This window comes from Podarcis melisellensis (assembly GCF_964234715.1).
Source record: "Podarcis melisellensis genome assembly, chromosome: 2".
Taxonomy (NCBI): Eukaryota; Metazoa; Chordata; class Lepidosauria; order Squamata; family Lacertidae; genus Podarcis; species Podarcis melisellensis.
In genome coordinates, this window is record NC_138529.1 from 95,695,024 (window position 1) to 95,709,238 (window position 14,215).

The 14,215-nt window shown below is 42.4% G+C and overlaps 1 protein-coding gene across 6 annotated transcripts in view; it reads left to right on the forward strand.

Annotated features, from left to right (window-relative positions):
• The window catches only part of FRMD4B (FERM domain containing 4B), a 233,365-nt gene that overhangs the window by 118,540 nt on the left and 100,610 nt on the right, over positions 1-14,215 (forward strand). For all 6 annotated transcript variants that reach the window (XM_081901464.1, XM_081901461.1, XM_081901460.1 and 3 more), the window contains 4 exons: positions 3,518-3,583; positions 5,604-5,698; positions 8,530-8,622; positions 10,293-10,377. In XM_081901464.1, coding sequence (XP_081757590.1) covers positions 3,518-3,583; positions 5,604-5,698; positions 8,530-8,622; positions 10,293-10,377 — 339 coding nt within the window. The remainder of the gene's footprint in view (positions 1-3,517; positions 3,584-5,603; positions 5,699-8,529; positions 8,623-10,292; positions 10,378-14,215) is intronic.

Genomic DNA, 14,215 nt, shown 5'->3' on the forward strand with positions numbered 1-14,215 from the left:
CCAGTCTCTTTCCAGAATTATGCTACTACTGGTAGCTCTTGGGAACTTGACTTCTTGCCTTCCTTTGGTTACATTACCTGCCTTTGGAGTCTTTGACTCTTTCCTCTAGAACTTAAACTGAGCCTACCCTGGACTGTAGGACGTAGATGGACCTGAAACATTGCTGTATCCTGACTCCTACTGGACGCTGATAGGCTTAGGAACTGCTGAGTGCAGTGATAGCATGGCAAGCAGCTTCCTTACGTTACTGGTACGTAATGAGAGGAAGAGGAGGCATGCACTGCTTATAACAAGATGTACTTTGGGCCTCACTTGAACTCTGCCGATTCACACCAGGGTAGGTTGGGTGGGGTTTTCAGGGAGTATAGTATTGATCTCAATCCATCTGTTTTGACTGATCTGCATTTTCAGTCCATTGGAACTCAAATATTACATTGCAGATTTTCTTCAATCAATATTTGAAAAATTAACTGTCTTGGGGCCAGAAATGGGCAAATTTGCATTCCCTCCCCTTGTCAATTAGCCACATGGGATTCAAGCTAGTTAGCAACTTAGAACAAATTTGCTTTACAGTATTCATTACTTTATAACATGAACTGACAGGTCCTTTCCTTTGTATTCAGAACCTCCTGATTAAAATGTGGCTTCTTAGATTCCGCCCCCCTCTGCATTCTGCCATTGGCAAGTGGTAGAATTTTGGTTATGTGAACCAACTATAATGAGATACTGGGGTTTAATCCAGTTTTGTAACAGTTGCACAACTCTACACAGACACTTTTCCTTTTCAATTAAGAGTGAATTAACCAAGGTTTATGTTCATTCATCTGGTAACAGGATTAAGCTAATATGAGATAAACCACTCTTAAATCAGAGAGACATTCCACAAGAAGCTTAGCTAGTTTAGCTAAAAAGGCTGGAGGAATGGGGGAGATTCCTTCTGGATATTTTAAAAAGGAAAGGATCATATTATCATCTTTTGGAAATTTAAATCAAATATATATAAAATCCTCCCTTCAAACCTTTAAACCTTTTGAGCTATATTGGAAATAATTCCAACAAAACTAGCTCATGCATTTTGGTATCTGCTTTCAGTCATATTGTAGTCTTGAAACTATGTTAAAGTAACTAAATATGCACAGACACGCAAGATGTAGGTCTGAGCCAAACTTTTACAGCATTCTTTATCTGGAAAAAGTCTTATTCAAGGCGCAGCATTTTCTACCTTTGACATAAGTTTCCAAGAGAACAAGCAATTTAAAATAAATGTAACAATTAAATTTAAATAGAACAATAAATGTTCAAAAATGTCAAAACAACAGAAAAAGAACAGCTCAAATAAAACTGATCATCTATTGAAAGGTCAGGCAAATAAAACCGGTCACTGAAAGCTAGCTAAATTGGTACTGGTTAAGTATTTCACAACTAAGGTGCCACTATTGAAAAGGCCCTGTGTTTGGTTGCATCATATCTAAAGGTGGTTAGACCTCTGAAAAAGATTATTTAAAAGTTGTTCTCAAATTGCAGGTGCAGATACATTCACTTTTTTTTTATGGAGAGGGGAGCGGCTGATAGGTTGCTACTAACAACCTGAGATTCTGCAGATGGATTGAAAATGAAAGCACTCATGCTTGGGTTATTCTTTTTTTATCCCTTTCTTTAAAAAAATGCATCTACTTTCGCAACTTTAAAATACAATCCTGTAATAGAAGAGGAGAGGAGGGTGACAGGTGTTACTTGTCTAAACAAATGTGTTTCCTCTTCGAGGAAATAAAATCTCGGTTCTAGGCAAAGAACAAATCAAGTTTGGAAATACCTTCGTTAAAGACCTCCTTGCTACAAAGTTATTCTGTATTTAGAAAGATAGGTTTGTCCCTGCTTTTTCACTTCCTAAATTAGGCGCTCTCTTTTTTTGGTAAAAAAAAATGCTTCCTGTTTATATAGCATCTAAATTTGTTGGTTGTATAACTTGGTGACACATATAACTTGATGACACGGTGGGATCTAAAAATATTGCCTCTAACAGCATGTTTTTGTGCATCAAGAGGATGCTGCTCCTGTGGAGGAGTAACATAAATATCCTGCAGGTTTTATTCCAAATTTCTGAGGTTTCAGAAGGAAACATTGTGGAGAGTTTGTTCTTTCCCCCCAACTTTTCCTGACAGTCACTTTGGAATAAAACATTCTTCAATTATTGTGGCATTCGACACATGGAATCCGTAGCCACTAACGTTCTGACTTGACAGAAAATTGAACTTTCAACATTTTGTGTCGTGTACTATTTTGGTCTTGTAAAAGTTGAAGAAAGAGCCTTTGTTCTCCATCAGAGCGGGAGGAAGCGAAAAGGAGTTACGCTGTGTTTTGTTCCCTTTTCTTTTGACCTTACAAAGTTCCCCAGTCAGCCTTTGTAGCAACCAGCACATGTATGTCTTCTGGGACCCTTCATTAATCTACCAGCTCACAACACAGCCAGCCATGATTAAAACATAGTGCTGAGTCTAAGATTTCCCCTTCAAATCTTCAGTTAACGGAGTCCTTCTAGAAATTAGGATGTTGAACTTAAAAACACGTATACCAACCAAACAAAGGCTGTAGATCCATCTCATTACAGCAGGTATGGTGGACCAGTGGACCTCCAGATGTTGCTGGACTACAGTTCCAATCATCCATGACAATTTTCAGGCTGCTGGGGGTAGGAATCCAACATCATCCATAGGGCCACAGGTTCACCATCTCTGCATATTAAGCGTATTAAGAGATGGGCTGCCAGATCACATGTATTTTTACTCAGTGGTTATGGGAGAGAAGATAGCCTAAAAATATCAGGTAACAGGTAGTAAGACCATTCTCATGATCCTGGAGAGCTACTGCCAATACTAGACAGGTGAAATAATCTGACCTGTGATAAGGCAGTGTTCTTAGTTTCCTTGAAACAGAATGGGACTTACTCCCAAGTAAGTGCCTAAGGTAGCAGGTTTGGTTAATAAAGTCTTTTTGATTTTATGATGGAAGTTCATGTCGGAAATGTTATGGAAGTCAGACTCCAATGGTAAATTTTTATTACTTGGAAATAAGTCTTGCATTTCAGGAGAACATCTACATATACTGTGCAGTGTAGGCTGTACTGATTCTTGTTTAGGAAATGCCTTGTTTTATTTCAGTCAGGAATGGTTCTTGGATGAAAAAGAGTTAAACATTTCAAACCACCCAAACTAACTCAGTGGATTGCCTGAGAGTATGCTTTGAAAATCTTTCAGGTGGGCCTTCACTGGTGACAAAATAACAGAGTAAACAGAAGAAAATACTGTATAATGACAGGTGTGGGGCCAGGTGAGTGTGGCTGGAGAATAGCGGTCTAGTGGACCAAACTAGGACCGTGGTAGACTTAATTTGGCCCAGGAACCAGAGATTCCCTATGCCTGGTATAGGTACCTTAGCAGTACCTGAAGGACAGTTATTCCAATTATTTGAAATGCAGAGAGTCCATTCTACTTCTAATTATGCTTCCCTCACTTTGCAGATGACAGAAGGGAGACACTGTCAGGTACAGCTTCTGGATGACAGGAAGCTGGAGCTGCTGGTTCAGGTGAGACACCTGCGTTTCTGGCATCATTATATCATTTCAATACTGCTTTATACCAGCCTCTCCAGTTCAGTGGTCTCTATCAATGGCTCTAAGAGGGTACCTGCTTTTTAAAAGCTGGGGATGCACTAGCTGAAAAGCCCAGCTGTGTGGGGGCCAAATACCTACCTCAGCCAGGTGAGCATTATGCTGTAACTTGCAACCTGTATACATTTACCTGGTAGTAAGTCTCATTGGATTCAGTGGGAGTTACTTCTGAGTACACATACATATAGGATCACACTGCCAGTTTCACATTAGCCACTGCTTGATGTTGAAGATAATGATGCTTTGATATTTTAAAGGTAGGTACATGATCTGTATGGATGTTAGTCTTTAAAATTTTTCCACCTTTGCCACATCAAGCAGTTGGTCCCTTACCTTTCCCGCCCCGACCTGACCACAGTGATCTATGCGACGGTCACCTCCAGGCTTGACTACTGTAATTCGCTCTACGCGGGGCTGCCCTTGAAGCTGTCCCAGAAACTCCAGCGGGTGCAGAATGCAGCAGCGAGGCTCCTCATGGGTCTCTGCCATGGGAGCATATTCACCCAGTGCTTTTCCAGCTGCACTGGCTCCCGGTGGAGTACAGGGTCAGATTTAAGGTGCTGCTTTTGACCTTTAAAGCCTTTCACGGCCTAGGACCCTCGTACCTACGGGACCGCCACTCCCGGTATGCCACATGGAGAGCCTCAAGGTCCATAAATAGCAACACCCTAGTGGTCCTGGGCCCTAAGGAAGTTAGATTAGCTTCAACCAGAGCCAGGGCCTTTTCAGCACTGGCTCCAGCCTGGTGGAACGCTCTGCCTCATGAGACCAGGGCCCTGCAGGATCTGATTTCTTTCCGCAGGGCCTGTAAGACAGAGTTGCCTTTGGCTTGGAGCCAATTTGATTCTCTCCCCCTTTCTTTTTTCTTTTTCCTTTCTCCTCCTGTGATGAGGCTGCATTTTAATATTTTAATGTTTCAGTATTTTAATTGTTGTATTTTAATCTTGTTTTTAAATTGTATTCATTCAACTCAACTTGTTTTTATTATTGCTTGTTAGCCGCCCTGAGCCTGGCCTTGGCTGGGGAGGGCGGGCTATAAATAAATATTATTATTATTATTATGTTAGTGGGAGAAGCTCTATTCTGGTGAGGGTTGCATTCCCTCATGAGCAACTTTCAAGGAGCTGTAAGTCAGTGGTGGGCGGGACCAGAGGCAAAAGGTGAGTGGAGCAACAACTGTACAGTATGTTATGCTCCAGCCACACAAAAGCCAGATGTTTCTATATACACTCCCACACACAAGCTCATTGTTGTCATAGGAACATTGGAAGCTTATGCCAAGTCAGACCGTTGATCACTCTAGCTCAATATTGTCTACTCTGACTGGCAGTGGCTCTCCAGGGTTTCAGACAGCAGCCTCTCCCAGCCCTACCTGGAGATGCTAGGGATTGACCTGAGACCTTCTGCATCCAAGGCAGATGCAGTAGAGTACCACTGAGCTTATGGCTCGTCAGAGACCCTGGAGAGCTGCTGCAACTCAGAGCAGGCAGTACTGGACTAGATGGAGAAATAGTCTGATAGTCTGGTGTATGGCAACATCCTAAGAATCTCTCCGGTTTTGCCCATCCCCCATAATATGGAGATAGACGAGAATTCGTAACATAGGTAATAAGGTTTGTTGATATAATGTATATTGTATCATCGCATGCAAAAAAATCACTTTGTCACACTAAAGGTCCATTGATTTCAGTTGGTCTACAACAAACATTAAAAATCATCATGCACCATGGCTGCAGAAGTAGATATTTTTGTACAAGAAGGGGAGGTGGTCTTAACACACCTTTTCTGTTTGCACAGAGAGCTGTTGGGGGTAAAAGCAAAAAAACAAAGGTTCCATGACCTGTAAGGTTTGCTTGACCATAGCCCTGTTTCAAATATAGCTTGTTATGTACACGATGCAAGAATGCCATCTAATTCATATCGTTCTCTTCAATAGCCCAAGCTCTTGTCACGGGAATTGTTGGATCTGGTGGCTTCCCATTTCAGCCTCAAAGAAAAGGAGTATTTTGGGATAACATTCATAGATGATACGTAAGTTCATTCAGGCATTTTGTAAACCACTCTTTTGAGCTAGTTGCCAAAGAATGGTGATTGGCTTCTTCAAAAAAAGATTTTCTAATTGCTGGGTAATAATGTAGCCAATAATAGCTTTCCATTTGCTGCACCTTTGCTTTGCCACTGTCTGTTTCATTTCCACAATTAACTGACTTCTGGGGACTGGCCAAGAAAATAACCCAATGTGCAAGTTTTCTGCAGCAGGAGGCCACCAACAGACTCATGAGTTAAAGCAGAATCCAACCACATGCACAACAAATATTAACTCCAGTGAAAAAGGCACTGCACAGAGAAAAATTGTCCATAGACCAAAAAATATTTTGAAAAACCACAGCCATTACTTCCTCCAGACTTTTGTAAATTGTTGGGACCGTCTTCTGAAACACCGGCTGAAGTTGCCATCATACAGTACATTATTTGGGACTAGGGTACAGGTAGCTGAATGGTGCCCTCCTGCTGCTGTTGTCATTGAACTGCAGCTCCTGTCAAATGCAGCCAGGGATTATGGGAGTTGAAGTCCAACAATTCTGATTGCCAGGGATTATGGGAGTTGAAGTCCAACAATACTGATTGCCAGGGATTATGGGAGTTGAAGTCCAACAATTCTGATTGCCACTGGACAAGGGTATATTTGGAATTGCTTTCTGCAATGTAACATAACCCTGCATGCATGCTTAGTTCATTGAGGGAAGTCCTGCTGTGTCCCCCAAGCTTTCTGAAGTACAGTGGGTAGGGACACAGCACCATGGCCTTTTCACTACTGGACTGATCTCCCTTCTGTCTGCTTTTTTCAGCCAGCTATTTTTTTATTATTTTTTTTGCTTTTAAGGCACACTTTTACAATGTGATAACGGTACTGCAGCATCTTTCTTTGTTTATACATTAGATTTTTTTTTTAAAAAATGGTTTATCATGAGTTGTCAGATGTGTGAAGGCTCCTTAAATGGAGTAAAAACAAAACAAAACCTGGAGTGTATATATGTAAGGAAATAAAGCTTTTATTACATAGTTACTCTTGTGTTGCCGTTGTGTAGCTTCAAAATGCATCTAGAAAGGCAGCATCATATATTCGTCCTGTGGGTGCAGAAGTCTATATTATTCACCTGTTTTAGAAGTCTTACAGCTGCACTTCTTAGGGACTTTGTCGGGACAAATGGTAGTATAAGAGGTGGAAATTTGTAGTGGTGGGAAGTGATGTGAGGGACAATTTGGAGCAGGGAAACAGTGATCAGGGAAAGGGTTAAACACCCATCTCAGAAAGTTGCACGCCTACCCTTTTGCTAACACGTGAGCTTATGCTTTCTGTTACACGAGTGCTGGGCTTCCTGTTGCTGCATGTTATCACCCTTGTTAAATCTCCCTGAAGATTTCTGTGTTGTCATCAGTATATTTTTGGAAGAACACTTCCCACTTGGGAAAGCCTTCCTGGAAAATAGAGGCGGAGGGTGGGGGGATTTTTATTTGTCTCTGTATATATGTCTTTTGTCTTTTCCACCAACGGAAAATGCTTTCTTTTTATAAATACCTTTTGGGATTCTATTTTCAGGTGTGTGGGGAGTTTTTTGGATAGGCTGTTTGTGTGGCAATACTTTTCCCACTTCCAGCCTCCTGCCAGTAGCATTTCCACCTGGTGATCTTGCAGAAATTGCCTCTTAAGTTTTACAGAAATGACTGGTATCCAGGGCCAGCCCTACCATTAGGCAGCATGAGGCAATCGCCTCAGATGGCATATGCTGTGGGGCAGTGGCTGCAGCCCCTTGGTTGTTTCTCTCAGTTGGAAGACAGAGCTGTGGGTGATTCATGGCCTTTCATGCACCCCTTACACCATCCTGTTGCCCTCAGTCACATTATCTCATCACCAGATTCAGTTTCTAATTCAGCCAGCTTCTGTACAAGGACCTAAGTGGAGAAACCATCTTCTTCTTTGCCTCAGGCAGCAAAATGTCTTGGGCTGGCCCTAGTGTTATCCTTACAACACAAAGCAGCTTTTGCTTTGACAAGTTATAGGGAGCTTGAAAGCTCATGTCGATGTGATTCTCCATTTAGTTGCATTTTGTGTATGAATTTAGCAACCACCAGAGGGCAATCGAGCCCTTTTAAATTATAACTTTTTATCTCAGTTTTCTAACACAGTCCACATGGTAGATGGCCGACACCACTTTCTCTCCTGTAAAATCCACAGGGCAAACTGTGCTTGTGGCAAGGACTTGGTGACTCAGACCCTCTATGGGCAGTGACCTGATGGTTAATAATACATTTTGCTTGCAAATGAGTCCTTCCTATCTGCAGTGCTATTCCTTCTCCACAGATTCTATTGCAAATCCGTTAGAAGCCACGTTGGCTGTGGGAGGTATAAATAATGGTTGCTTAAAACAATTGGCCTTTTCCTGCTGTCATGCTTGATTTCTTATGCAAAGGAACTGGGGCTGGTGAAGTGGCAGGTGACTCCTTAGATAATGACCCACATTCTGGTATATATAATATACAGTATAGATTGTTTGCGTGTGGATGAGTTTGTGTGCACTGCATGCTGTCCTAACCAACAACAACTCCAGGAGTTTGGTGGTTAAAACAGTAGTGGTTAGAGCAATACAAAGCACTATGTATTTTTAAAAGTTGCTTAAAATTAAATTTAAAATTCTGGGTTTGTTTAAAAACCAGTAAAGCGGGTGAGGGGCGGCATGTGCAGATTATTATACCTTTGAAATACATCCTCTATCGCTCTGAACCTAACCTGTTTCATTTCTTTTTCCTGTCTCTAACCCTGTTTTTTTTGGGGGGGGGGTGCTTCTTTTTTGCTCCTCCAGGGGTCAGAATATCTGGCTACAGTTAGATCACAGAGTTCTGGATCATGATCTGCCCAAGAAGCCTGGTCCAGCGACTTTGTTTTTTGCTGTCAGGTGAGTAACGATTACTTAGAAGAACCAAGCAAAGTAAGGCTGCCATTCTGAGTGTGCCTGAGTGCAGCGAGTTAATTTTCAACACACAGGCAGCAGGGTAATAGCCAGCTGGTTCCTGTGGGGGTTTTTTGTGTGGTGTCATTTGTGTGAGCAACTTTGTCACACTTGCCTATCACTTCCTAACAGAACATGCTGCATCACGCTTTAAATTCTTTATTTAAACATCAGTAAGATGACTCAAAATGCGCTATATATACTCTCTCTCTCTCTCTCTCTCTCTCTCTCTCACACACACACACACACACACACACACACACACTGCAGATTTTAAAGAGAACCCTTCCTTCAAGGAATATCTTGCAGGACTGCAAATGTTCTGCATCCCTACCTCCACAAGGCTTCCAATTCTCGCTTCTATAAATCTAATCATGCAAACCCACCCACTCATTAATTTCTTAGTTTTTAGCTGACTCTCCTTACACTGTATTGTTTTATTATGTGTGCATCATGCCCTTTCTCCAAGGCCAGAATACGTTTCTTCCCACATACCTCCCCATTTCCTTCTCATAATAACTCTGTAAGATAGGTTCAACTAAGAAAAATCTGCCCAATTTGGGGTGATATTTCCTTTCCCCCAGCATTACCTCTGCTGCTTCCCACATTGTTCAGGCATGGCCCCCAATCCTTTGGAGAGACTTTTCAATGCTGGGAGGGTGGGGACAGAGAACTTTCCTCCCACAAACCTTAAGTTAACTTACCTTGGGATCTAAGGCAATGAACTCGCAAATAATTAAAGTAGCCTTCTGTGCTAAACATACCACACATTGGCTTTGTATTATCTCCTTTACATTTCAGCTAATGAAATATTCTTTAAAATAGCAATGGTCTGAAGAGGCAGCTTAATAATGAACATCTCATGCTCTTCAGAATAATGAGAGCATATCCCACAAAGGAGAAACACAGGAAATAAGTTTATCACCCCCTTGCCTGTCTGTGGTTCTGACTTGCATTGTTCACTTTATGGTAATAAGAAACTTCTTATGTGATGACTCTGCTTTGACATCTGAGTTCTCAGCTCTCTGTGGACAACATCCCATATATACAGCAATAGTAACAGCAATATTAAAATACCCATAACAATCCCAGCATATTCACACTCCTGTCTCAGCGACATCTATGCTGGCTTGATCATGTCCACAGAATGAAAGATGGCAGGATCCTCAAGGGATGTGCTCTGTAGGGAGCTGGCTTCAGGCACCAGGCCCATTGGCCCTCTTTACACTGTATTTGAGTAACCATAAGAACATAAAAATGGAAAAAAAGCCTGCTAGATCAGGCCAGTAGCCCATTGAAAACAGCATCCTGTTTTCACAGTGACCAACCGGATGCCTAGGGAATCCCGAAAGCAGGACTTTAGTGCAACAGCACTCTCATTTGTTGTTGTTTAGTTGTGTCCAACTCTTCGTGACCCCATGGACCAGAGCACGCCAGGCACTTCTGTCTTCCACTGCCTCCCGCGGTTTGGTCACTCTCATTATTATTCCATAAAGTCAATTGAAGCATCACCCTAATCTGGTGTTCTCATTATTATAGCACAAACCAGCAGATTGCCATTTGTTTACAGCTGGAAGTACTGTAATATAAAGTCACTTTCTCCTTCTTTATTTTAGGTTTTACATTGAAAGCATTTCCTTTCTGAAGGACAAAACCACAGTTGAGCTCTTTTTCCTGAACGCAAAGTCCTGTGTACATAAGGTAATTTAGCACCTTTCCTGTACAACTGTATGTGTGTAGCTGTAAAAATAAATTTTGTTCAATCATATGGATTCACACACACACACACACACACACACACACACACTACTGATACTTTTCATTCTGCCTGAAGTAACTAACAGAAATGGATGGATAAGTTCCAGAAATAACGCAGAATGAAGTATTGTGAGACCTCAGAGAGGTTGAGTTCTTACTCCTGTCTGGAAGGTGTCTTTAAACTCTGATGTGCTTCTTGTTTGCCTGGACTGAGGATAGAGAGGGATGTGAGAGTAAGCTAACAATTATTGCTCCAGGCATGTGTCACTTGGTAAGTTGCCTAGAAGAGAATGAAGCGCTCAAGCTGGGAAAGGTTCACCACCACCACCAGTCTTAACTATGGCTTACATAAACAAGCTCGTCTTCAAGCTGTGATTTATGAAGCTGGCTTGTTTTAATAAACAATCGGAAGATTAACCACAGTTTATGGTCCAATGTAACTGAAGTTAATTGCAACTGGAAGCAAAAACTTCAACTCTCTCCCCATGACCACGCCACAGGAGGGGAGCAGGAGCACACGTTGCATGAGTTGCGAGGCTCACTCATGCAACGCTGAACAGTGGCCCATTGTTGAATCTGAACAAGGCCACTGAGTCACCTGGTTGCTGATTCAGCAGATTCATTCAGCCTCCAGAAGCAGATGCCAGGTGGCGGAAGCATACCTGCTTTTCTGCCTTCTGTCACAGTGACAAGAAGGAAGAGGAGAAACTTATGCCCACTGTTTGGAGTCCAAGGCAGGATTTCTCCACCTGCTTTTGGACTACAATTCCCAGCCTCCCTGACTACTGGTCCTGCTAGCTAAGGATGATGGGACTTCTAGTCCAGCAACAGCTGCAGACCCAAGTTTGGGAAACCCTGGTCTAAGGCTTCAGGATTTAAGTTAGCATCAGGTGTAGGGCAAACCCACATGGCTGTGAGCTAGAAAATCCACTGGTGCAGTGGTCCTGCATTCTGATTTCCCTTCCCAAAGCACAGAGCTGACGAGAACACCACTGGCTGGTGGGGGCTATGGAGACTGCATGGCTGACTTCCCAGTGTAAGGGGAGGGCCGGCTGGAGGCTGAAACATTTTTTACATCTTCTAGGGACATGCTGTCCACTAGACAACTGAAATGGAAACATTATCAGAATGAACGCCATGGCCCTGCTCTAGCATGCAATGGGATTTGCCTTTAGCTATGAATGAGGAGGCCCTTGCGCACATGAAGGTGCCCATTTGCGCAAGCTGCTGGATGGAGCCTTGCGGGTGTACTAAAACATGTGGTCATATTTTTCCACCTGCCGTTGACTCGCCCTCTCAGCCATTCCCATAAATTGCTGCTTGGCCTTTCCTCATGTCCAAAAAGAAAGCTACTGACATTCGTCAGTGGGTGCACGACAGCACAAAATAAGGCAGGACTGTCGCGTACTCCACGCGAAGCTTTCAGCAGAGACGCTAAGAGTTCCAGGTTTGTCCAGTTCTGTCTTTTTAATGTGAGCTATTTACACAGGCATGTACAAAAGAAACAGTCCATACAGAGTACTTACAAACGAATACCCTCCTCCACCACAGCTCTACAGCACAACCACCATACAGGACAACCACCACACCAACCACACCCACTGTTACACAGGCTTTCCTTTTAAAACAGGTGATACTAATTACACTCCTGCTGAGTCACTCTGACCCAGCAGAGTATTGCATCATCCTGAAGCCTGCAGGCTTATCCAGTATCCTGCAAATCCCAACACTCCTCCTTAAGTCAAAGGCTTGAGACCTAATAATTCTCTTAAGTCTCGAAATTTAGGAGCATCCAAACATTTTGTATACAAATCTGCCACATTACATTTTGTGTTACAGTGCTGTACCTTTAACACATTTCTTTCCAAAGCATTTTTCACATTTCCGTATCTTATAGCTATATGTTTGCTCTTGCTTTTAAAGTTCTGTTGGTTAGCAAGCTGTTGTGCAGCCATGTTGTCACTTAGCACAGTGATTGGCATTTCAGAAGGTATTCCAAGCTCTTTTGTTAGGCAAGCAAACCATTCTATTTGTGATACACATTCACTTATGGCTGAGTACTCTGCTTCACAAGTACTTGTGGCAACAAATGTTTGTTTCTGGGATTTCCACTGAACCAGGGCATTTCCAATATATATGGCATAGCCAGTGGTAGACTTTCCATTTTCTCTGTCCCCCCAGCTGGCATCAGCGTATGCATACACTTGCTGATCATATCCTGTATCCAGCACCAGTTTGTAATCTTTTGTGCCTTTCAGATACCTTAGGATTCTTTTAAGTGCTAGCCAATCTCTCTGAGCCGGGTCTGCACTTCTTTGGCTTAACATGTGCACTGCCAATGTTATGTCAGGTCTTGTCCAACAACTTAAATATAACAGAGAACCCAACAGAGAATGAAACGCTGTTGCATTCTCACATTTTTGCCCTTCTGGTTCATTTTTGTACTGGGTAGTTATGGGAGTATCAACCTCATTTGCCCTCTCCATTCCATATGTCTTTAGTAATTTTTCGATTTTTTCCTTCTGACTCAGAGAGTAGATGCCCTTTTCATTTCTCTGAACTTCTACTCCTAAGTAATTCTGAATCTCTCCCAAATACTTCAGTTTGTATTTGTTACCTAGGCTGTTCATAAACCAAGACACTTGCTTTTGTGCAGTTGTTATCAGACAGATATCGTCAACATACAAAAGTAAATAACAAACACTTCCTTGCACCACTGCTGAATATAAACAGGAATCAGCCAGGCTTTGTTTGAATCCCATCTTTTTCAAAGTTGTGTCTATGCATTCATGCCATAGACGTGCACTTTGGTGCAACCCGTATAGTGCCCTTTGCAGCTTTAACACCATGCTGTCTTTTTCCAGCTCATAACCTGGTATTTGCTGTAAATACACCTCGGCGTCTATAGGAGCATTTAAATATGCTGAGGCAACATCAAAATGATTAACTTTTAACCCTCTCAGACTTGCCATTGCTAAAACTGATTTTACTGTTTCAGCCTTTGCTGTTGGGGCAAACACTTCATCATAATGTATCATTTTCCTTTGTGTAAAGCCCCTTGCCACCAACCTGGCTTTCCTCTGACAACTACCATCAGCCAGCTTTTTCACTTTAAAAACCCACTTACAGCTTATGGGCTTTTTACCTTCAGGCAATTCTGTAGGGACAAACACATTGTTGTTTAGCAGAGAGTTATACTCTGCCTGCATTGCCTTTAACCACGCCTCTTTCTCTAGAGTAGGTAACTCTTGCACTTCTTCAAAGTTTTCTGGCTCAGTTACACAAACCTGGTTTATGGTGGCTGGGAACCCATAACGGTCTGGAGGCTGACCTTTATTACTTCTTGCAGACCTCCTTGGTTCATTAATCTCATCCCTTGGGCTACCTTCAGGACTGCTTTTGGGGTGGATTGACTCTGTAGATCTACCTCCTCCTGTCCCTGTTGCACTTTCTTTTCTCCCCTGCTCCATACTAGCAGCTGGAGAAAAATGCTCAACCTTTACCTCCTCCCTTTCAGTTTCTCTGGGAGAGTTGCCAATTCTCAGCTTTGTTTCAACTGCCTTATCAGGTATGCTCGGCAGTAAAACTTTTTCTGGCAGCAGGTTTGCATGTATCTTGGGCCAATTTCTTTGCTCATTAAAGCTGGCTGATCGACTATAACTCAAAAGATTTTTATCATCTTCAAACCTGTAAGCTTTCGTACCACTTTCATACCCAAGAAATAGCAACTGCTGTGCCCTTTTCCCACCTTTTCTTCGGTTCTTTACAGGTATGTCAACCC